The sequence below is a fragment of the Gymnodraco acuticeps genome, unplaced genomic scaffold, assembly GCF_902827175.1.
Source record: "Gymnodraco acuticeps unplaced genomic scaffold, fGymAcu1.1, whole genome shotgun sequence".
NCBI classification, from domain to species: Eukaryota; Metazoa; Chordata; class Actinopteri; order Perciformes; family Bathydraconidae; genus Gymnodraco; species Gymnodraco acuticeps.
In genome coordinates this window covers 1,489,919-1,515,330 of record NW_022992216.1, presented here as the reverse complement: position 1 = coordinate 1,515,330, position 25,412 = coordinate 1,489,919, and the positions used below count along the sequence as shown (strand labels likewise).

The following is a 25,412-nucleotide window of genomic DNA, read 5'->3' as shown; positions in this document are numbered from 1 at the left end:
CTTATCGCAAATACATACACAAATAAAGGGCAACATAGAAACCACTTTTGAAACATTGTGTGCGTGGCAGCACAAACACTGGTAAATCACGAGCAAGGCACACTGGTTAAGGATAGCAGCTTCCTCATCGTTGCACTCGGAGAGAAATAGTAGAGACGGAGACGATTAACTGTTTAGCCCGCCTTGGGCATGATTTATTTTCCTATGCACTGCAGGTGCATCCTTTCACTCAGCCGAGCTAACTTAGAACAATATTTTGGCCAACTCTGCATCTTTGTGCAACGTATACTCAAACAGCGCTAGGAAGAGCCCACTGCCTGACTCGGACATGCTGTGGAGTGAATCGTGGTCACCTCTGAGAGGGAGTTGGTTGACAGCTAAAAAAGCTATAATATCAACGACAGCTGACACGTAATAACGGTTCTGTGCCAGCTGATCTGCACCAAAGTACTAATTTCCTTATTTGGTTCCTCGCGTATCTGTCTCTCTCTCCACAAACGGTAACACTTTATTTTGATAGTCCATAGTTAACACTCTATAAGTCATCAGTTGACATTCAACAACACTGTTTCAACAGACAAGTAACATGCATTTAACTAACTGCCAGTAGAATATAAGGTACATCTCAAGTGTTGATCTATAGATTTTGCAAAAAGTGACAATCAACTACTCAAATTTTGAAGATGTTGACACAATCTACAGAGGTTGAATATTGGTTAATGTGCTGTTGACATGCTACTAAATGTCAACTGATGACTTATTGAGTGTTAACTATGGACTATCAAAATAAAGTGTTACCTTAACCCCAAGATCATCTGGGGCTGTTGGTCTTTGAGCAGTTGCTGGCCCAATAGTACCTGTTGATGTGCTGCAAGGTAACGTCTGTAGTGGAGGCACCGGCACGGAGGAGGAGGATGCTGGCGGGTGTGGTACAGGGTGTGGCAACGCAGGCGGTGATGGTAGGGGCACAAGGAGCTGTGCATCGGAGGACAGCGTTGGTGGCGGCCGCCTTGATGAGTCAAGGCTTGGGCTCGCTAACTCAGCCCCGGGGTTTGCCGAGGTCAAGCTTGTGACATAAGGCGTGCTGCTGTAACGGCAGGTGCAGGGTTGCCAGCAGCTGCATCGGCTGTAGTTCTTTCATCGCTATTTCGTTTTAATAAATCCTTAGACCTTTTAAGCCAATTTCTGATGTCCATTTTGTAATTCAAACAGAAATGGGAGTCTACAGAATGCACAATAAACATTAAACAAATCCAGAATAGGCGGCAGAGTGTGACGCTGTGATTGGTCTAAATGTGGAAGAATCACACATTAGATTACATTACATTGCATTTAGCTGAAGCTTTTATCCAAAGCGACTTACAATAAGTGCGTTCGACCAACAAAATACAAACTTGAAGAAAACAGAATCATATAAGTACATCAGGTTTCAAAGAACCAAAACATTTCAAGTGCTACTCAACTGACTTTAGATAAGCCAGTCCTTTATTAGTATATAAGTGCTTTGTTAGTAATTCTATCGCTCGAAGTGGAGTCGAAAGAGATGAGTTTTCAGTCTGCGCCGGAAGGTGTGTAAGCTTTCTGCTGTCCTGATGTCAATGGGGAGCTCATTCCACCATTTTGGAGCCAGGATAGCAAACCCACGTGTTTTTGCTGATGGGAACTTGGGTCCCCCTCGCAGTGAAGGTGCAGCGAGCTGTTTGGCTGATGCAGAGCGGAATGCACATGCTGGGGTGTACGGTTTAACCATGTCCTGGATGTAGGAAGGGCCAGATCCATTCGCAGCATGGTACGCAAGTACCATTGTCTTGAAGTGGATTCTAGCAGTTACCTGAAGCCAGTGAAGGGAGCGGAGGAGCGGAGTGGTGTGGGAAAATTTAGGAAGGTTGAAGACCAGACGAGCCGCTGCATTCTGGATGAGCTGCAGCAACACACTCTCACTCCCTAAGCGTCCAATAACGACGTTTGGTCAGTGTCCGTGGCGTCCAGTTGTGACGCTCCTAGGCTCCTTCAGCGTCATAAAGTGACGCAAATAGCTTTCAACTGATTGCAATGTATTCCCATCTGCGGCGGGATTTGACGCTCATGGAAGCACGGCATTCGTTTGTGTCGTCTGCCCTTAAAGGCAATGTGAGCGTCCATTCCCATTGGATAACGGAGAATTGTACACCCGGAAGTAAGTATTCCCCTTACTGTCGATTGATTTTACAGTGATATCTGCACTACTCATCGACTAAAAAACACCAGATTATCCTTGTTAATTACACAACATTGATTGGTTTAAATTGTGTGCAATGCTTTTGTATTTTTCCCTTCGATTCGGAGAAACAAATATTTTTTCGGAGTAAAGGATGGCAGAAGACACTACACTACCGAGAATCCCCAGCTATCGTTTGGACTACACCATGTGCTCTGTTTGACAAACCCGTTGTTTTTCACCATTCATTCCAATGGCTGGCGTCTATGTCACGTGATCTTCAAATTTCTCCCTGCAGAAAAATAAAACATGGCCGAACTTCGTTTTATTCTCGGTGGAAAATGCCTATTTTAAAGTTAGTTTGGCCATTAAAATGCGTTTTGATGTCATTTGATGCGAGAAATATGAGTTGTTATTTCAGATTATGTGTGCAGTGGATGTACATGATCTTTAGTTTGCTAATTATTACGAAGATTACTTCAGGAAATCGCGACGTTTTCATTGTTACCAAGGTGGTTGCTAGGGACGCTGCTATCGATATTATTTCTGTTATGTTGTGTAACTGTTTAATGGTGTTATCTTTATTGCTACCCCCTTCCCCGTCAATGTATAGTGTTGGTCCACTGCGCAAACATATTAGTTTAACAAAATCCGCATCTAAAGATACGTTATTTTCCCCTGTGCAATTCCAGTCTCACATCTCACAGCACATCGTCATTAATAAATACCGGAAACAGACCGAAAACATTTAAAAAAAAAATAAAAAATACTTTATTCCGAGTGTGCTTGATTTTCTCTTTGAAAGTCATCACATAACGGCATTGTAATACACGGTTCGGCTGCATTAAATATTACATATCTGCCATAGTTCTCTATTTATAGAGCCCTGATGAGAAGACTTCTAGACAAACATAAGGAACTGAAAACGTGACGTGGGTCATAAATATATCAGCAATTAAACAACATCTTACATTTCTTTTCACACAATACGTCTCCTTGCAGTATCAACACTAATTCGGCTGACTTTTATATTTGATCCAATTGGTAGATAGGCTGTATTTACACCATAAAGGTGCACAGCTGATATAAAGGGACACCTAGTGGTTAAAGCATGTTATTGAATTTCATTATTTTTATTATTAGATATTAATAGGATCCCTATAAAGTATATTCATTACTCGTTATTCTCTACTAATAGTTCACTAAAGACTGTATATAATTACTATTTTGCACATCCCTTTCAAGATTTCAAGATTTTCTAAGGTTTATTGACATATCATATAGGCCTACACAACTATGGTGTAGTTCTGCATTGAATGAAAACTTGGGTCGCAGGTTCCTCAATAGCGCATTACAAGACATCTATCAATATTTGTGCATACCTCCAGCAATGTTAACTATGTTGAAGCACTTATTTTAACTGATATTATACATCATGTATTTTACTCTTATAAGATGTATGTAGATATTTCATCTCCGGCCTTGTCAGGTATTGAACAATCAATACATAAAGAACACAGAATTGTTAAATATAAAACACAGAATTTGTGTGATTATACTAAATGATTTACAAATAAACACCACTGCATAATGTACAACTGTAACACATGCTGATGTAACGCAAATGTTTCCAACCTGGGATCAATAAATTATATCTTATCTTAAGCTGATCGATGGCTACTGCCATATTTACAAAATTTGCCTCTGAACCTTGACAAGTGCATGTTTCAGGCTTATCAATTAATGTAATGTAATGTAATGTTATCTATTAACAACAGGAGGGGTCAAAAACATAAGACCAGCTGTTAAATAAAGCTCTTCTGACCTTAGCTGGCATGTGTGTATATATATATATATATTAATGCTGCCCATTATGGGCACAAGCAATTTTCACCCATTTATTAATTATATGTTTTACATTTGAGTGTTTCCTATCCCCTAAACCTCCAGGGATGTACACAGTTTAATACTGGCAACTTCTTATTATGGGAAATACGAAAACGTCTTTTAAAACTACAACTCCCAGTAGAGACGTGCCATAGATAGAGAGCATGTTGCGAAACAGAATAGCCAGCATGTGTAGTTCTGGGGACGGGGTGGGGGAGGGGGGGACGCGGTGGACCCGTTCAAATCCAGTTTTGGACAGTCTGACGTGGTTCCATCCCATTTCAAGTGCTGTTCGAGAATCGGCGTAACCCTCGGAGCACACTCACCAATCACAGAGCTTGAGGACTATCACGGGGTTTGTCAAACAGAGCACATGGTGTAGTCCAAACGATAGCTGGGGATTCTGGGTAGTGTAGTGTTTTCTGCCATCCTTTATTCAGAAAAAATATTTGTTTCTCCGAATTGAAGGGGAAAAATACAAAAGCATTGCACACAATTTAAACCAATCAATGTTGTGTAATTAACAAGGATAATCTGGTGTTTTTTAGTCGATGAGTAGTGCAGATATCACTGTAAAATCAATCGACAGTAAGAGGAATACTTACTTCCGGGTGTACAATTCTCCGTTATCCAATGGGAATGGACGCTCACATTGCCTTTAAGGGCAGCCGACACAAACGAATGCCGTGCTTCCCTGAGCGTCAAATACCGCCGCAGATGGGAATACATTGCAATCAGTTGAACGCTATTTGCATCCCTTTATGACGCTGAAGGAGCCTAGGAGCGTCACAACTGGACGCCACGGACACTGACCAAACGTCGTTATTGAACGCTTAGGGAGTGAGAGTGTGTTGGCTGCAGAGGTCGGATGGCACATGCAGGTAGATCAGCCAGGAGGGAATTGCAGTAGTCTAGGCGTGAGATGACGAGAGTCTGGACCAGAACCTGCGTCGCTTTCTGGGTCAGCTTTGGACGTATCCTCCGGATGTTGTAAAGCATGTATCTGCAGCAGCGGGTTGTAGCAGCTATGTTTGCAGTGAAGGACAGGTTGTTATCTAGGGTCACACCCAGATTTCACACCCAGATTCCTTGCAGTCTGAGTAGGGGAAACAACAGAGGTGCCGATGTTGATTGTCAGGTCAAGAGTGGGACAATATTTTCCCGGAAAGAAAAGCAGTTCAGTCTTGTCAAGGTTGAGCTTGAGGTGGTGATCAGACATCCACTGAGAGATGTCAGCTAGACAAGCAGAGATGCGTGCGACGACCTGGGTCTCTGAGCGGGGAAAGGACAGAATTAATTGGGTGTCATCAGCGTAGCAGTGGTATGAAAAACCATGCGGGCTAATGACTGATCCGAGCGAGTTTGTGTACAAGGAGAAGAGGAGGGGACCAAGAACAGAGCCCTGAGGGACCCCTGTAGTTAATTGACAAGGGTCGGACTCTGACCCTCTCCAAATAACCCTGTAGGTACGGTCTTTGTGGTATGAGGTGAGGAGGGAAAGTGCAGAGCCTGAAACTCCAAGTTCTTGGAGAGTGCGAAGGAGGATCTGATGATTCACTGTGTCGAATGCAGCAGACAGGTCCAAAAGGATGATGACAGAGGAGAGGGAGGCTGCTTTAGCCGTGTGCAGTTCCTCAGTGACAGCAAGGAGAGCAGTTTCTGTGGAGTGACCTGCCTTGAAACCAGACTGGTGCGGATCCAGAAGGTTGTTCTGATGGAGATAACAGGAGAGTTGTTTAAAGACAGCGCGTTCAAGTGTTTTAGACAGGAACGGGAGGAGAGAGACAGGTCTGTAATTTATAACATCAGACGGGTTGAGAGTGGGTTTCTTTAGGAGAGGGTTTACTCTTGCCTCCTTGAGACTGTTTGGAAAGTGACCAGAAGTTAGAGAAGTGTTGATGAAATGGGTGAGAAACGGTAGAATATCAGGAGCGATAGTTTGAAGGAGGTTTGAGGGTATAGGGTCCAGAGGACAGGTGGTAGGGCGGGCAGAGGTAATGAGGGTAAGAACCTCATTTGGAGAGAAAGGGGAAAAGGAGGTCAGTGTGTGGGTGAAAGGAGGTTCTGGTGACCCAGCGGTGAGTAAAGGTGAGTCAGAAAAAGAAGAGCGAATATCATCAACCTTTTTTTCAAAGTGGTTAACAAAGTCGCTTGACAGAAGAGAGGAGGGGGAAGGGGCTTTGGGAGGGTCCAAGAGGGTGGAGAAGATGGAAAATAGTTTTTTGGGATTGGAATAGGAAGATTGGATCTTATCTTGAAAGAAAGTGCTTTTTGCCTGAGAGATCGAAGCAGAGAAAGAGGAGAGGAGAGCCTGATAGGTTAGGAGGTCGTCATGTTGTTTGGATTTCCACCGTTTCCGCTCTGCTGCCCGAAGGACAGTTCTATTAGCACGCAGTGCGTCATTCAGCCAGGGAGCAGGAGGGGACTGACGAGCCTGCCGAGATGTGAGAGGACAGAGAGAGTCCAGAGAGGATGAGAGAGTAGAGAGGAGAGTTTCTGCAGCAGAGTTTGGAGGTAGGAGTTGGAACGAGTCAGAGGAGGGGAGGGCTGAGAGCACCGATGAGGCAAGAGTAGAGGGGGAGAGGGAACGAAGGTTACGGCAGACAGGTGCAGGATGAGAAGAGATTAGTTTGTTATGTTTAGAAAGGGGTAGGGAGAATGAAATGAATAAGTGATCGGATGTGTGGAGCGGGTTTACAGAGAGGTTAGAAGTAGAGCAGTTCCTTGAGAATATGAGATCAAGGACATTGCCAGCTTTATGAGTTGGTGGGGACGCAGACAGTGAGAAAGTTAGTTCAGCTATCTTCCCTGTCTGGAGGTTGAAGTCTCCAATAAGTACAGCAGGAGGGCCAGTTTCAGGGATGTGTGAGAGGAGATTATCTAATTACTCCAAGAAGTCCCCCAAGGCGCCTGGTGGACGGTAGAGAACAACAATGGTTAATTGTATAGGACGGGTTACTGTGACGGCATGGAATTCAAAGGTGGAAGGAGTGAAGTTAGGTAGCTTGAAGAGGGAAAAGCTCCATTTGGGAGCGAGCAGGAGACCAGTGCCACCTCCTCTGCCAGTGGGTCTGGGTGTATGGGAGAAGGAATATGCTGTGGAGAGAGCTGCTGGGGTGGATGTGTTGGATGGAGGAATCCACGTCTCAGTGAGAGCAAGGAAATCCAGAGACTGCAGGGAGGCGTAGCCAGAGATGAAGTCAGCCTTAGGAACAGCTGACTGGCAGTTCCACAGGCCCCCTGAAACTAGATGTTGGATCTCAGTGGAGCATGTGAGATAGACGAGAGCAGGCCGGTTATATCGATTACGAGATACACGGGGCCAGTGATAATTGCGAGAAGACACATGAACAGGAATGGAGAAAATACACATGATTATAGCCTGAGGGGCAAAAAATAAATAAATAAAACACCAGCGATACTTAGTTCAATCAAAGTAGGATTTGCCTCCTCTTTGCCTCCCTCGTGACTCCCGCAGGACTCTAATGTCTTTGTCAGTCTTTGACTCCCGCAGGACTCTAATGTCTTTGTCAGTCTTTGACTCCCGCAGGACTCTAATGTCTTTATCAGTCTTTGTCTGTCTGACGCTCCAGGAACGTGCTACCTAAAATGGACACCTGATTGCTGAGTTCTCACAGCTGTGGGGCCACGTCCCTTTAATTAGTTAACTCTCTGCAGCTGGTGGCCCTCAAAAGGAAATCTAGACTGGCTCCCTCCTGAGTTGTTATTGTATCTTTTCAGTGGCCCAATGGTTTTACAATTATATTTAAACCCTAAGTTATAAAGTTATGAGTTTAACCCTTAATACAGTTACACCTACTCAATAAAGCTCTTAGTATTCTACAAATGTTTAAATCAAAGTTAACCCTAGCAGTCAGTTAGTTCAGTTTTAAGGTTTCAGTCAAATTACTTGTCCCAAGTTTCTGCCTGACAGATACTGTAGCGGTTTTGAGATTTTAAAATCACAATTTCAGTCAGATCAACTACAGAGCATTTATACAGAGTAGACACACACTGAAACAGAGAAGTCTAAAAACAGAATGTTACTCACACAATTCTAGAAGTCACCAGTTGTTATCCTGTCAAAATCGAGTTGCACACAGATCACATGAATTTATTTGACGTAGCCTGCGATTTTTTTTTTAGTTACTATCTGACATCACATACATCGTAGCATAAAAGTTCACCGTACATTTTTTTTTTAAATGTTAGAAATAATAAAAAACGTGTTTATTTGGGGAGGGCAGGAATAAAACTCCAAAACCTTGGTTAGTCTTCCCACAACAATCACCTGTTTTAGAAAGGTGTTTACACCCAATCGCCAATTACCAATATTTTGGTCCAATTTCCCAAACATAGTCAGACTAGGTTACCTTCACCATAAACAGTGCAAATGATTCCCCTAAAAGTCTCCTTCTAAAGAGCTTCATTGTAAATAAAGGACGATGCTTGTAATCAGACAAATCTGTCTATACATGAACACAATATGGAAACCATCCCTGGCTAGCTCGTTAATTTGCCGTGTCACCAGGGTGCCATGTGATAACATTAACAACAGAAGGTCGTGCAGAAATGACCTTGTTTAGTGCGCCAACGTTCTATTATCCGCCATTAAACACCATCACGATGAATTAAAAATGCGTCGTTGTGGGCAATGGTAGTCAATTACGGCCCCGGTGAAGGAGCATATCTGGCCCTAACAGGAACCATAAAACACAATTTGTGCAAACGAGGCCTCCCCAAAGGGCTTATTGAAGCAGGAGAGGCTGCCAATGGGTTTCAGATGGTAGGATTTGCGGCAAAGGCGAGCACCTGAATGCATCATCATCACAAGCGCACTGACACGTTGCTATTATCTGCCATCAACTAGGATTACTCATCATTAGGATAGACCCACACACACTCCTAAACTGTTCACATAAAGCACACACATCTTCTCAACGCCAATACACCCATTGTGCAGCCGCACTCCTTTAATAATAACATTATTATGTTCAGCCAGCAGATTGATGATGATTACATATCATTCCACTCTCCGCTGACACAGAAAATAGATAAGAGTGAATGATGAGCAACGACTGTGGCTCAGACAGACATTATATTGTTTACACCGGGGAGCAATCTGTCACGGAGAGAGAGAGAGAGAGAGAGAGAGAGAGAGAGAGAGAGAGAGAGAGAGAGAGAGAGAGAGAGAGAGAGAGAGAGAGAGAGAGAGAGAGATAGAGAGAGAGAGAGAGAGAGAGAGAGAGAGAGAGAGAGAGAGAGAGAGAGAGAGAGAGAGATCCTTCTCATTAAGAGAAGTTATGAGAGGCAGATCTCTGTTTTTATTCAAATCAGGAACAGGGTGTTGCAAACAAAGTAGCTTGTTAATTAACACATATTTGCAAAAAGGTGTACATTGTAAGATGTAAAAGACCACAGTGACTGTTCTAAATGACTTATTGCAGCTAGTTAAATACAAATTGACCATTTTGTCCTATCAGGGCAAAAATATAATGTTTTCCAATGGGTCCCAAAGATGGACATTGGAACAAGAAATTGTAGATATTTATTGAGTTTGTAAGCTTGTGTCCAGAGCCCAGAAATCTTGGCTGAACTGTACTCTGCTGACCATTATTACAAGTTTTTAGATTGATTTTCATTGGTTTTCTATTATTTTAGTACACCATAGAAAAATCTATTTGTAGCGGCTTGGTCATTGCTTCAAATGGACTAATTACAGTGGTTATCCATCCCAGTGAACACTTATTTAACTTCATCATTTTGTTCATTCATTTGTTAACACTGAAATATGTCACTCTTGTAAGTTGTGTTTTTTAATTCACCCTTTTAAGTGCAAGAAACCAAACAAATTTGCGTTATTCTTTTCAGTGTGGCCATTTTTGGTTAACATGGTTTGTTTGAAGCAATAACTAGAATCCAAAGGGCACAATGGCGGCCCATTATGTCCCAGGTTAGCGGTCTGCCAGGGACCATTGTTGCATGTCATTCTATTTATTTCTCTCCCTCCCATTATTCAGCTCTCTCAATGTAATGGTAATAACTGCTTGATGTTTTACTCTGATATTTAATGTTTAAAGGTCTCCAAATCATCCAAACTAAAATAGAGAGCAGCAGAATTTTATATAGTCCTACATTTGTGATGAAAAATAAAGTTTTAAGTCACAAATTCTCATGAAAAAAACCCTCAGAATCGACATTACTTTGAAAAGTTGGATCAATTGTACCTCTTATCATAATCTTTCATCATTTATTTATATTTATTTATTAAAAGTACAAATTTCATCCTGGACGTTTAAAAAGTGTGTGGAAAAGAAACTCTCTGGAGGGAACTTTGGGATTTTAGCCTTTGCAGACCATTTACATGCACAAAAAACAATACAACACACTACAGCAGAGGGAAACCCTAAAAAGGTATGATTGTTGCAAAGCTATTTACTTTACTTAATCTGATGATGTTGTGTTAATCAGGAATAATGAGCAGCATTGTTTGTATCTGTGAATGATCCCTAATCAGACTGTAAAGGCAAAAGTCAATAGCGATGTGATACTTTAATCCACTATCTTGCTCAAGGACACTTTTTATTGCCAACAAAAAGTTCCTGTCAACTGCAAATATAACTCTACACTGCACAGGAAGACCATGCTGTTCCTTTTTGTGTTAAACAATGCCTTTTCGAGGTACCACATCTGCAGTGACGTGCGGTGAGGTTCATGGCTGGTGAGGCACTGACTCTTTCAGAGTCAGATTTACAAATATTATATTTTGACCTTAATCGAAATGTTCGGTTATTTTCAAAAGCGTTTTTAGTCTGATGCTTCGATTCATTTTAAACAGACTGTTCAACAAAAGGAAGGATACCCAAAATCTAAATATTGGATTGTTCTTTCTTAGTAAGATCCCATGTTCATTACAATTGTGGTCTTACCTTGACTTGAAGATGAAGTCCATGCTATCCTTCTGGACAACAATCTCCATTACATTTTTTTAAAAGTACTCCTTATCTTCCTCTAGTTTCAAAAGTCTAGTTTGTTGTTCGCGTCTACCGTCCCTGCGTAGAATAACAGTAGCAACAAGAACCTGTGGGCTCACTTGCGCCCCCTTCAGTGCGGCAGAGGTTATGGCTGCCTCTCCTGGTGCTTTTTTCATTGCCGTTGTATGATGAGACCAGCGAGCCTAAATATCATATATACGTGAAATAAGTTATTTAGAGACTATGGATGGCGAGGATAAATGTAATAAAGGGATCTACAAACATTACATTGGTGACATACAGTGAGATGGTGCAGGCATGCGCTTAGGGCCCGCTTTCCAGCCAGTTTCTGTGGGGTGACGCATTCTGAGGTGAGGCAGAGCTCATCTGTGCCTCACCTTACCTCACAGTAACTGGCTTGAGCGCGCTCACAAAATAAGTGCCCACGCTACATTAGTGCCCGCGCTCCAGCCAGTTACTGTGGGCTTACGTGAGGCAGAACTCGTCCCTGCCTCACTCCTCATCGCTCCCATGTAGGAGTTGTAGCGGAGCTCGGCCAATTTGCTGATTTTGACTATAAAAAACGATTGGAATCAAACATAAATCACATTTACAAAACAGATCAGTGGAGACATTTTATTATTATTACTATTTAGTTTTTCTTTAGTTGTTTTTCCGTTACATTGGAGTATGACAGGTGAGGCTCCCCTGCCTCCCCTGACTGCACGTCGCTGCACATCTGTATAGCACATGTGTCTGTACATGTGCATGTTTGTGCGCGCTTGTGTGTGTATGTGTGTGTTCCAGGTGGTGTGCGGTGATGGATAGGGAGAAAGGACAGGAGCTGACAGCTCAGTGAGAATCACTCCTGTTCCTCATCTATCAGATAAAACAGCTCAGTGGCAGCCTCTCTCACACACACACACACACACACACACACACACACACACACACACACACACACACACACACACATTCACACTATCCACTTGGGCTGCTGTTAAGAACTATTTGAGCGATAAATTAGACAAAGAGGGAAATAACAGCTCCTAGAACCAATCTGCAACTCTCACTGACAAAGCAGGTGATTATGCTGTTGAAGTTTAAAGATGGTAAACGGTAAATGTACTACATTTAAATAGTGCTTTTCCAGTCTTTATGGGCCCTCAAAGTGCTTATGAATATATATTCATACAGTGGCAGAAGCTGCAATACATTGTGGAACCTGCTTAGGGGAGACTCACATTCACACAAACACACACCATTTGCCATCGGGAATAACTTGGGGTCCAATATCTTGCCAAGGAAACATCGACATCTGATCTGCAGGGGATGGGAATCGAAACACTAACCTCTACCTTACAGGCATAATCGCCCTAAAGAGAGAAAAAAACTAAAGAAAGTTAAATCAAGAGCATTGGAAGCAAAAAAGGAAGATAATGAGACAGAAGATAAATCACTTTTCATAAAGGAGAAACAAAGAAATAGGGAATGAGGCAGAACTGTATGTTTGTGTATGTGTGTTAATGGTGTGAACAGTGAAAAATAGATAGTGAAATCCTGAGTATGAAAGGAGGTTCAATTCCCCTATTCTTGTTGCTATGACAACCCATCATTTAGAGCCCCAAAAAAACTATGATGAACAGCAAGGAAGAAAAAACATAGGAGAGCTGCAGACAGGAGAGCCGCAGACAGGAACGCCAGAGCAAATAACTTCTTAAGAAACAAACATGATTAAAATTATGTAAAAAAACATGGAGACAGACCGTTTCAGACATAAAGCAGAGGAAAGGCACGCTCTGTGTCTTCTTCCTCAGTGCTGTGTGCAGGATGTGGAGCCCAGCAGGAAGAAGGAAGTGCTAATTGCTTCTCTTTAGACCTCATGGAGAAAAGAGAGTAGTTCGCGCAGTGGGTCCAGCACTCTGACCATACCCTCGCTTTTTCTTTTTCTTGCCCTCTCCACAAACCAAGCACTCAAGGTCTGTATTAGTGAATATCTTGCGTCCTATATCCTGACAACTCTTCCCTGGAGTGTTCACCCTGAACCCTCTCATGCGATCCTGGTTGTACAGAAGATATGGCTTCCCCCGGCGCTAGTCAAACAGAGGCTGATGCAGAAATGCTGGTATTATTTCGGAGCAGGGATTACTTTTTTCTTCCAGTGGGGGGAAGGGGAAGCCTGGACTTCTTAAGGGAGAAGTCTTGACTTGAGATTGGGCAACATTAAAACGGTCTGTGAAAGTGATGGCAACTGCTAATAATAATAAATTGTATTTATATAGCGCACTCTGACTCAAAGTCGCTTTACAATATCATCAGGCATCAGCTTGGTGAGTTTGCTGAGGGTGAATTGGAGCCGATGATGAGGAGTTCTGTTTTATTGCTGTTCAGTTTGAGGAGATTGTGTTGCATCCAACTTTGTTTTGCTGTCAGACAGGAGTCAATGTGGGTGAAGGGCGGGTTGTGGAGGGATTTGGTGCTGATAATAATAATAATTCCTTACATTTATTATAGCGCTTTATCAATGACTCAAAGCGCTTTACATATACACACATTACACATATATGATACATGCAATGGTCAGATACTGTGGACAATACCCACAGGAGCAAGTTCAGGTGAAGTGTCTTGCCCAAGGACACACCGGCTTTACAGACGCAGCAGCGGCGGGTTTCACCCCTTGATCTGATGATCATTGCACAGCGCACTGCGCCACACCGTCCATCTTCACGCCTCGAAGACATCGAGGCGCTTTTACAGATACACATTAGTATTATACATGTACTGTGGACAATACCCACAGGAGCAAATCCGGGTGAAGTGTCTTGCCCAAGGACACAACGGCCTGACACAGTGGCGGCAGGAGCGGGTTTCGAACTGGAGTTCCCCAGCACTCCCCCTTGATCTGATGATCGGATGCACAGACCACTGCGCCACCCGTCCCTACACCCGTCCCTGTCAAGTTAACGCGTTATTAACGCGTTAACTTGACAGCCCTAGTTTATTGTTGTTATTTGTAGGGCTTTGTCCTAATATTTATTTTGTATTTGTTTAATATCATTTTTTTATTTTGCGAGGAAATTCTGAATGAAAGGCTGCGCGCAAGACTGGTTTTTCGCTGGGTTGAGTCGTGTGGGTTTTTGAGTGAGATGTGGCACAGCAGCCTGTCAGTTAGTTTACTCTTGCTAGTGGTTCACGAAAGGAATATGGCAACTCATCGCCAGATGCAGGCACATTAGAATAAATCAGTTAGGCCTACGTTACCAACGAGCAAGCAAGTCAGCTGGCAATCAATTATATTTTGAAGAGAAATGTACTCTCAAGCCGGCTCTCTCACAAACTCCTGCTCTGTGCGCAAGCAGACCGCTGCACAGGCTCTCTGCCTCGCTCAATCTCTCTCTCTCTCCCTTTCTCTCCATCGCTCAACCTCACTCCACCTCTCCACCCTGTGTGCGCTCAAGTTTACCTGCGTGCTTGCCCAAGTTGGCACAGCGTTACAAATGTGCCACAAAACCAACCAATGGATACATAAGACTGTCAACAGCCTTATGGCAACCTAAAACCCCTCTCTTTCAACAATTCACGAGCGCCTCCCTCCTCTTCCCCCGTTGACAAATCGCGAGCATCTAACAGCCCCCCCCCGTTGACAATTCAGATTTCCCGGGAAATGTAAGTGTCGTGGTGGGCCCGCCCTGGTAAATCAAATGCCCGCCCAGAGATGTATGTCTGCCGCCGGGTCTGGGTTGGAGAGGTATGACTGGAGCCACCTGAGTGCAGTATCTTCAGTACGGATGTCCTTGAGTCGGGTGTGCAGGATGTTGTGGCTCAGGATATCGAAGGCGAGACATAGAGGTCTCTTTTTGGACCCAATCTAAATACATTGAACCCATGGGCATATTTAACATGTCTTTAAAGAACCCAATGAAAAAAGACCCTAAGAAAGTCAAAAATATATCAGAAGATAACAAGACCTGATCCAAAATTAAAAAATGTATCAGCTATCGATAACCTTTGTTTTACTGACCTTTTTCGGATAAATGGGCTTCTGGCAAAACCCTCCAGAACTTCTGAGTTTCACAGAAACAAGCTGAGCAACACGGCTCGCAGGTACATTGTTCTGTCATTTGTCCTCTGAGAACCTTTGGAGAAACACTGATTTGATTTGTTTTGGACTAGATTTGGACTCTGATCTATTTGTTTTGGAGAGGAGGATATACTTCTGAGGATAATTTGGCGGAGGAAACTGAATAGAATGAAGGCAATGGTGCTGAAGACAAGAACTCCCTTGATCCCTTGCAACTTCAAATGGCCACCAAACTCTGTCTTCTTTAATCGTTTTGATAGAAAGACCCCCAGTGGCAGATAATTAGGTCTTTAAAACAATAGGCGCGTTCACACCGGAGTACTTTTCCCCGTACTTTTCCCGTTTAGTTCCATTAGTAGCCCTTATGTCGCGTTCACACCAAAAAGAGTACTTAGTGCCGGGAACATTTACCCCCATTTTTAGTGCCTGCTACTAGAGGTGGTACCAAAAAAGTACCAAAAATGTACCAATTTCTAATGGCTGGGCGAATTGCAAACCACGCCCCGTAAAACTCAGAAAAGTTTTTTGAAGCCGCCATTGTATTTGCTGGCATTAGCATTATTAGCATTAGCATTAGCCCCACACACCAACGGAGAGAGAATAACTTATGGCAACAAAAAAAAAAACATGGGAGCGGTGGAGTGATGAGGAGGTGTCGGCGTTCTGACGATTTACTCAGAAGCAGAAGAAGACGAAGTGACGTCAGCGGCTCATTTGCGTAATCTTCCCTCAGGGAAAAGTACTCTGGTGTGAACGCGATTGGTACTTAGTGCCCTGGGGTAATAAGTGCCGGGGCACTAAGTACGGCAAAGTACTTGGTGTGAAAGCGGTTATTGCAAACGGCTTGACTTGTTTATCACAAAGTGATCTGATTGGGTAGTAACATTAGATAAGTGTATCTTGTTAATTTGCATAAAAAAAATTGCATTTGAACTAGTTCCTACAGCCCTGGAGGGTTCATTGAGAGAAAAATAAATAAAACGTGGCCACGTTTTACTTTCTCGTTCGCACGAGTTAATAAAGCGTGCGCACGAGTTAATAAAGCGTGCGCACAAGTTAATAAAGCGTGCGCACAAGTTAATAAAGCGTGGCCTCGTTTTATTTAAATTGGGATTCCTGTCCGTCACTCACAGTATCTGCTGCCCACAGCTGTTTTATAGAAGGAAAACCTCCTTCACTTTATGAAATCTCTGCGGCACCAGTGGCCTGTACTACGAAGCAGGATTTGCTATTTACACTATTCATTCATGAAGTATGACGCTGCGCTGTCAGCACGCGTCTCCATGTTTGTGATTGGTCAAATGTTGCTAACCCCGTCCCTTTCACGTGAACGCGCTCTCAGCCGGACAGAGAAACTCTGGTTGATTTACTGAGTTGATAACCAGCTTCGTAGGACCGCTTATCGACATCGCGTTTGTTAGGGTTAGTTAAGCCGGGTAAATCGAACATATCCAGGTCCAGGGTCTGTTGAACTGGCTTCGTCGTACAGGGCACTGGAGGCAGTAACGTGTAACTGAGCAGAATCTGAGTTGAGCAGCACCAGCTGCAAAGAGCTGTGCCTTTTACTGTTTACTTCACTGCGTTTCCCTTCATTAGAACAGCTGAATAGAGATCGAGGCTGCTACGTTTAACCACACACACCTATACACACATCGAACTACCAGAGTATTCCCCCTCGTTTTATGAAGGAGATGTGCTGTCACCGGGGCGCATGATGTGTGTGTGTGTGTGTGTGTGTGTGTGTGTGTGTGTGTGTGTGTGTGTGTGTGTGTGTGTGTGTTGTGTGTGTGTGTGTGTGTGTGTGTGTGTGTGTGTGTGCTCAGCTCCGCTCTGTGTGCCTGTTCGTGTGTGTCCGACACCACCGGCATTTGTTTTCAAATTACCACGAACAGTACTTTACACAAATCTGGTTCTCCATAGTTAAGTGTATTCCCAAGTGAAAGAAATGTGTTTAATCTTAATCTCGATGTGCTATAGTCCTGCCGGAGTGCACCGGAACGAACGATACTATCATAAACAAATGCCCCCCTCCACACACACACACACACACGCACGCACGCACGCACGCACGCACGCACACACGCACACACACACAAAACGAGGCCACGCTTTAGTAACTCGTGCGCACTCTTTAGTAACTCGTGCGCACGCTTTAGTAACTCGTGCGCACGCTTTAGTAACTCGTGCGCACGAGTTACTAAAGCGTGGCCGCGTTTTATTTATTTTTCTCTCTATGAACCCTCCAGGGCTCCGTAAGTTCCATTGTTCTGTCTGAATGTCATATCAGCTTAGTATCTTTACTTACAGTAAGAGGTAAACACAGAGTGAGAGATCAGAGCAAAGATAGGTCTTTTTTATGCCAACTATTAAAGCAGAGCTTGAAATCCGGACTATCCACTGACAGACAGAAATTCACTCATGCTCGTAACAAGGTAACTCAAACAATAAGACAGGCCAAAGCAAACTTTTTCGTCAATATAATTGAAGGTGCGAAAGGTAACAGTAAAAACGTTTGGAAAATCCTAAATAAACTATTAGGTAAACATAAGAAACAGGAAAATAATGCTCAAGAATAAAAAATCAATGATGCCCTGATAAAAGACCCTGCAGTGTTGGCCAGCTCTCTAAATGAGTATTTTATAAATAGTGCTCAGGACATCACAAAGCTCTTCCCGCCATCTGAGGTCTCCCATAGCCCGACTGTGGATACACATCCAATTTTTGACCTGGAGGAAATCACAGAGGTGGAGGTAAACAATATAATCTTAGGGTTAAAAGGTTCCAAGGCTAGGGATGCAGATGATTTAGACACCAACTTTATAAAGACACATATCCACGGTCTAATAAAACCAATTAGTATGCTAGTAAATCAATTTATTAGCACAAGGGAATTTCCATCATCCTGGAAGGTGGCCACGGTGACACCGATTTTTAAATCTGGGGATAAGGCAATGATGTCCAACTACAGACCAATCAGCATCCTCCCCTGTGTCTCTAAGATAGCTGAGAAATGGGTGTCAAAACGAATCACCAAACGTTTAGATAAAGGTTTTGCTCCACTCCACCCTATGCAGTTTGGTTTTCGTGCTCACCACTCCACAGAGACAGCTAACTGTGTCTTTGTGGAAAAGGTTATATCTATGTTGGACACAAGCCCATATGTAGGTGCTGTCTTCCTTGATCTCAGGAAGGCTTTTGACACTGTTGACTACCAAGTGCTCCTTACAAAGCTGACGTATTTCAATTTTTCGGCAGATTCAATACAGTGGGTTGAGTATTACTTATCGAACAGAAAACAGTGTGTTTTGGTCAACGGTACCAAATCCCTCTGCCTTGTCAACCCTGTTGGGGTTCCACAAGGTTCCATTATTGGACAATTACTGTTTTCTCTGTACATTAATGACTAGCCTAATGTATGTCCTGATTTGAATGTACAAATGTATGCAGATGATGAGGTCATCTTTGTACAGGGGAAAAATACTGAAATAATCTCATCCTGTCTCTCAAATGCATTGGATAAGGTTCACCACTGGCTGAACAACATTTGCTTACAGTTAAATGCAAAAAAAACAGTATGCATGATGTTCAGTAAACGACCAGTCAAAATCTAAGGATCCAATGTGTTTTTAAACGGAGCAGAATTAGAACTAGTCCTACTGGACACTGGACGCTGCACTAGCTCAGAAACCAGAGGAGACTGTTAAGTCCACCGCAGACGGACCACTTTTGGACAAAATGTCCTCTCCATTAAAGGCAGCTCATTCTGGAATAGTCTCCCAACTGAGATATAGATTGTCCCACTCTCAATAGCTTTAAAGGTCAACTCAAAGAATGGTTGAGAAACAAACAGAGGTGTAATCATCGCTAAATGCACTTTAATACAGGGGTATCTCCTATTGCACTTTATATGTCGTCGCTGCTAAATGGTACTGCCATGTGGTACTGCCATGTGGTAAATACTTGTGTGCGCTGCTCTTGCTCTTTTGCACTTTTTGCATATCATGTATTTGTTTTTTGCTATGTTTGTAAAATGTAAAAGCTAAATCTGTCACTGTTACGCTTGACACATTACTGTGCATTGTCCCTGCCAAATAAACGATTAAATTAAAATGAAAATGCCGGTTGGTGGCTCTGTAAAGAAACTTAATCAGCAAACGGCAAGAAACCTTTCATGTTTACAAAGGTCAATCGAATTCGAAAAACTCTCTTGAATCAATGCAGCCTGAAAATGACGGGGTGCATTGGTGGCATTTTTAGCACCTGTAATTTGGGACACTACAAAAGTCCTTACAAAATGATCGCATTTCCCATGATTGGCTAACCAGAAAAGATTTTAGCTCCATGATTTCCTGTGTGATATTTTCAAAATGAAGAGCTTTGATTAAGGAAAAGGTCTGAAAATGCCACGCAGTTTATGACTCCTTCCCTGGGCGTTATAATGACATGGCATTACAAGAAAATATAGAGGCTTCATTCATTCTGTGTGTGATGGAGGAGAGGATTTGTTTTTGCTTTACCCAAACAACAATAAACTGTTCTGTGAAGCGTGTGATTATTAATTCATTCATTTAGGATATAATCAGACAATTGCACCCCACTGATAGTATCCACTTTCTGAAGTAACATTTCTATTTGTGATCTAATTCTTATTCTATTTCTCAATCCCCAGCTGTAAAGCAGATATTAATTACTTGTGAAGCAAATTTGCATGAGTATATTAAAGTGTACCAAAAATGCAGAAGGCTGTATAACAATAGACTATCCTTAAAAATGGGTGTATATATAACGACCATCTATTTTATCTTTAAAGAGGTAGGAGTCACATAGTACTAGAGAAAAGACAAAGACAGTCAGCAGCTTCTCAAAAATGCAATGCATCATTGCAAACAGGGAATGGAATATATATTCAAGGATGCCTTCACAATCAGAACTGCACCGGGCCGTGTTGTTCGATAGTAGGAAACGGTTTCAGCAATAAATTACTTTTCGGTTTGAGGCTCAGAAATAGATACATTTCGCCATCACTTAGGGATGTGTGGGATAACTTGGTTTGGAAACACCTTAAGGAAACAGTTAGACATTTTGGGAATTACACTTTTTTGTTTTCATGTTGAGACTGATACCATTGTCAAGTTTGTAGGGTAAATCTGAAATGCAGAAAGCAGCTGTTAGCTTTGCTTAGCACAAAGATTGGAAACAAGAAATCAGCTGCCTAAAGGTTAAACAAATCTTCCTGCCAAAACCTTAAATGTCACAACTGATTATGTTTTACCACTTTCAAAATCGGTACTATGCCAAAGTGTCATCTTCCCACTTTGTTCTAGTAAGATAAATACAATAATAAGTCATCTTTAGGGGTGCTAGAAAGTGGACTTTGTTACGTTTGGACAGAGCCAGGCTTGCTGCTTTCCTCTGTTAATGTTTTTGTTGCTAAGCTAAGGTGGTGTATGCTGGCTGTGGCTTCACATGTAGGCTTCTCTCACCTCACGCTCTGCACATTTCCCCTTTTTCTTCAGACGGTATAATGTTATTTGTGATAAATGATAAAAGTTGTGGGATGGAAGTGTGGCAAATAATGGTAAATTAGTTCAAACTCATCTAGCCTGCAGTACTTTAGTAACTATACTTCAATTCCACCACTGTGTATGTGAACTTTAACATCACCTACACAACTCACCCCAAGCAGGAAATTAAGAACTACCAGGAATCAGTTTTAATGCTTGCTGATTCCCTGCCTGCTGTTTTAGAGGACATTTTTGATTTTGGGTCATTTCCTCAGCCTCAAAATCATTTCTCTCTCCATGGCCAATTTTGGACAGTAAGATAATGGTAATTTCAGCAAATAGGGCAAATTTAAAGTGTCCCATTCGGCAGAGCCAGGATGCTTTTGGCATACATACCTCATACATTGGTATGAGGTTAGGGAGGAGAGTGGTTGTCGAGGTTGTTTTGCTTTATTTATAATGGGGTTTTCTTAAAGGAGTCCCAGGGTGAAATGGTGGCTGGAAAACGAGGATTCGGTAATAGGAAGCAGCATACATGTTCAGTACTTGTAGGTAAATGCAAAGATGTTGACATGATAAACATGTGTTATAGCAAAGGTCAGGAATATTAGAAGCTTTTTTTATGTATCATTTTGTATAATTTCATAATAAGGAAAATGGGGTTGGCTATAGCTTTGCTTTAGCCAACCGGAGTGGTTAGTGTTTGTGTTTCTGGTGTGTAAGTGGAGAATTCCTAAGAGGGTCCAACAGGGCTAGCTGGTTGCACACAGTAAATTGGGTCACTGCTGAATTAAACACCAGTGCCTCTGCTTTCAGTGCTGCTTCACTGCTGCACCACAGAAGGGCAGGTTAGAAATAGTCATGGCTTTAGAGTCCAAATAAACAGTCAAGCTTGGTCGGACAGAGAAAGTGGGACAGGTGCTGTGAACAGAAGAAGTGGCTTTTCAGAAGTCCTCGTCAAACAAGCATGCCTTCTGTCGAGGAAAGGTTATGCCAAGCGTTGTTTCTTACCCGGCTTATTTGTTTGCATCATGGCACAACATCGGAGAGTCAGCTTCCACTTTGGGTTTCTATAACAGGAACCAGAAAAAATAAGGGATGACATTGTGAGACAAATAGGCAGACAATATAAAGTAGGGAGGAGATGAAAGCTAAAAGAGTATGGCTGGCAGTGATTTGGGAGTTCCTGAAAGTTTTTTGACAGTGTGTTGAAAAGCATCTGAAGCCTTTTCTCCTAAGTGGTCAAACTTGAGGCAAAATAAAGAAATAAATGAGACAAGAAAATAGCAGTAAAGGAAAGAAAGATGTAAGAAATCATTGAAAGGATTTCTTGTTGGTAATCCATTAACACACATGCTTGCCTTATCCTGTCATTGAGAAAAAAGCAAAAGGGAATTGATAAGGCAGACTTAAGAGCAGCACATTTGAACCCAACCCTTTGTAAGCTGTTGTCATCCTGTCCCTGTGTTTTACTGTGGTCCCAGAGCTCAACCTTCTGCATCCAGTCAGCCACACTCAAGGACAAAAACACTTTGATGGCAAGGGAATTAATATTTGATATCTAGCTCTGCATCATGTGGTGAGACAGACAGTCAGGCATACTAGCAAGCAGATGCAGGATGCGTAAAAGCCATGAGTAGCCACTCCCAACTGCAGCGCCACCACTATACCACAGAAATCTCATATTGCATTGGTTGGTTTTTGCTAGATTGGTAAAAAAGTGCTCAGCAGTTGTGTCTATGCAGAATAAAAACCAATGATTAATTGAGTCACACCTCATGTGCGGTCATCCCAAGGTCCTACTGTATGGTCCAACAGCACTGTGGAAGTAGTTTCAGTTGAATGGGAGATAAAACTTCACCCAATAGAATGGTGTTTGTGTCCGTTTTTTTCTAATTTCTAATGCACAGTTTCACAACCCAAACCCAACATCTTCTCCTAAAACTTACCAAGTAGTTAGGTTGCCTAAACTTTGAAAAGAGTGAAGCTTTAGAAATAGTGTGGATTTGTTTTTTGTTCAAAATGTTACTTTTTATTTCGCTTTTTCAATGTGCTAGAACGGGTTGTTTTTAAGTGTAAGATTTTTAATTGTACAGCATTGTAGGTTCAGATTCTAAGGCTATTCGGATTCAGAGGCTGACTTCGAAAATGGGTGGACACATGCTGAGCGAAAAAAAAGTCAATTTCGGAGGAAGCTTGGTGGCATCAAGGCTTTACCACTAAACCCAGGAGACTATAAAAGGCCCTATAATGGCTTCAAATTAGACAAGATGCATATGCCTCACTAAAGACTTTAAAAAGTTTCTGACCTTCTGAGTAACACCCTCTGAAAATCTTGTTTTGGCTAACCTGTGTACTTGATGTAGAAGTATTCAAAAACACTTGACGTGACATTGACAAAATCCAACAGAGAACTGTGAACCAGAGATGGCAGGAATCAATACACCAGGAGGAGATTTTATGTGAACAATAGCGTCAAAAGAAGATAGTGTTTTTAGTTCAGCAGCTTGCATAGGACTGTGTCAAAATATTGTCAGGTGGTAGTACTCAAGTCAATGTAAAAGTAGCAGGAATTATAACATGAGCTTGTTGGTTATCGATGTTTCCCAAAAGCCTTTGAAACATAATCAGCATTGTGGGCTTCCCAAAGTGCAAAGACAGTCAGACAGCAGGGATGCAGCTAAAGGTTCGCAGCAGACTAAAGCGCATGGCGGATTGATTTCACAGCAGCTTGAGAAAGCACTGAAGGCTAGGATCACACTGAGCATGTGTGTGTGTTTGTGATGGTGGAAACATGCCACAGCAAAAAACTAATTGGGTAACTACAGAGAAACATGGTTCATTTAAAAATACAAACTGTGTATTAGATAACATAGACTTTGTTAGCTTATCATCATGTCCTGTGGTTAGCTTCTTTGGAGGGGATGACTGTAATTTATTCGAAGAAACCATGGTAAAACAGGGTAAAGACTAATTTCTCAAGGCTTCAATGTGACTTATTCAATAGGCTGCATGGTTTAAAGGTCTGAAAAAATGATCTGTTACATGAAGCAAGGTGAAAGTTGGATGTATTTCCTTACAGTTGTGACTTATTCAGAAAATGTTTGAGTAAAATGGTATATGGACTAATGCAGAAATAAACGCAGTTACATTTTATATTAGACGAAGGCATGGGTCACTGTCGATGGCTGTGTCTATGGTCTCCAAACCCCCTTTAGAGGAAACCACACCACTTACGCATCGAAGTTAAGGTGGGGACAGTTAAGACACGGGGGTTACCCCCACCAGCCTGCTAATTCTTCTGCTCATTGTCTGTAACCGGTCTTGATAGCTATAGCTAATTAGCTGCTAGCTCATAACTTCAGGCTTTAGCCACACACTATTGTCGCAGCCAGATAAATTACAACTTTGTTCTACTAAAAACATTTTAAACCAGTAGCATGAGATCTTGGAGGAATTAATTAAGGTTTTGTTGGGCTTTCCTCATGGAGACATGGTTTATTTACAGTAGATAGGAAAAACAAATGTTATCAACTCTGGGTATTCCAATCCAGCTATGACTGAGTCCAATCTGTATGATGTCCTTTTGTTGTTCTGTTGTTTATGTCTTCTTGTGGAACCTACTGCTGCAGGTCTCCCTTGAAAAAGAGATCATTGATCTCAATGGGATTTTACCTGGATAAATAAAGGTTTTGAAATCTGAAATAGTTTTTAATTACTAGCGGCATAATCACAACAATAAATGACGTTTCTAGTGGCTTGAACTGACAGTTTCCCTATAATATTATGGTTTAATATTATATTTTTTGGGATGAAGAAATGTCAAGATCTTCAATGGAACGTGGGTCTCATTAGGAGGATGCTGCCTACTACAAATCATTCAACATGTATGTGTTTGTGTCTCCTGCAGATGATGGAAAACTTTCTCTGGATGAGTTTCAAGCTTTCTTCTCCGATGGCACGCTGAACGAGGAAGAGCTGGAGAAGTTGTTTCACAGCATTGACTCTGATAACACCAGGTCAGCACTACTCTACCACTACTGTGTGCGTGCGTGCATCTGTCTGTCTGTCTGTCTGTCTGTCTGTCTGTCTGTCTGTCTTTGGGTCTACAGCATGCAACATGTCTGTCTGTCTGTCTGTCTGTCTGTCTGTCTGTCTTTGGGTCTACAGCATGCAACATGTCTGTCTGTCTGTCTGTCTGTCTGTCTGTCTGTGAAGCAGCATGAAATAAATCTGCATACAGTATGTGTTCATGTATGTGTGTAGATATGTGTGTTCACTCTACCGTGCCTTTTGTTGGTGATCACGTATCTCTATCAATAATGAAAAAGAGAGAAGATGCACGCAACTGCTTTCCTGCTGCACTGCAGTATCCTTCTTTTTCAATTTTGTGTGTGAGCACGCTTATGTAAAATATGTGTCATTTATCTTGCAGTCAGAAAATGTCACTCTTTTTATGGAGATCATCTAGTACCAAATACCTCTTGTTAAGGGACACTTTGGATATAAAGATGACAAAATCAAGACAGAGGTTAACAATAAGAGGAAGTATTAAAAGAAGAGTGAACAGTGGGAAAAGTCAGAGTTATCTGTTTTAACATCTTTCATCTTTTCATCCTCTTTCTAAACCATTTGCATTAGTCATCCTGAATCTACAGGACATAAGCCTCTCTAAAGTACGTCTACTGTTTTGATTGGCTCTCATTGAGACGATTTATTGACATTTAATAATCAGCCAATCGGCTCATCCAGCCTGCAATCAGGAT

General features: G+C 42.2%; 1 protein-coding gene across 2 annotated transcripts in view; it reads left to right on the top strand.

Annotated features, from left to right (window-relative positions):
• necab2 (N-terminal EF-hand calcium binding protein 2) overlaps positions 1-25,412 on the top strand; it is a 196,551-nt gene that overhangs the window by 38,260 nt on the left and 132,879 nt on the right. For both annotated transcript variants that reach the window (XM_034205911.1, XM_034205910.1), the window contains exon 3: positions 24,557-24,665. In XM_034205911.1, coding sequence (XP_034061802.1) covers positions 24,557-24,665 — 109 coding nt within the window. The remainder of the gene's footprint in view (positions 1-24,556; positions 24,666-25,412) is intronic.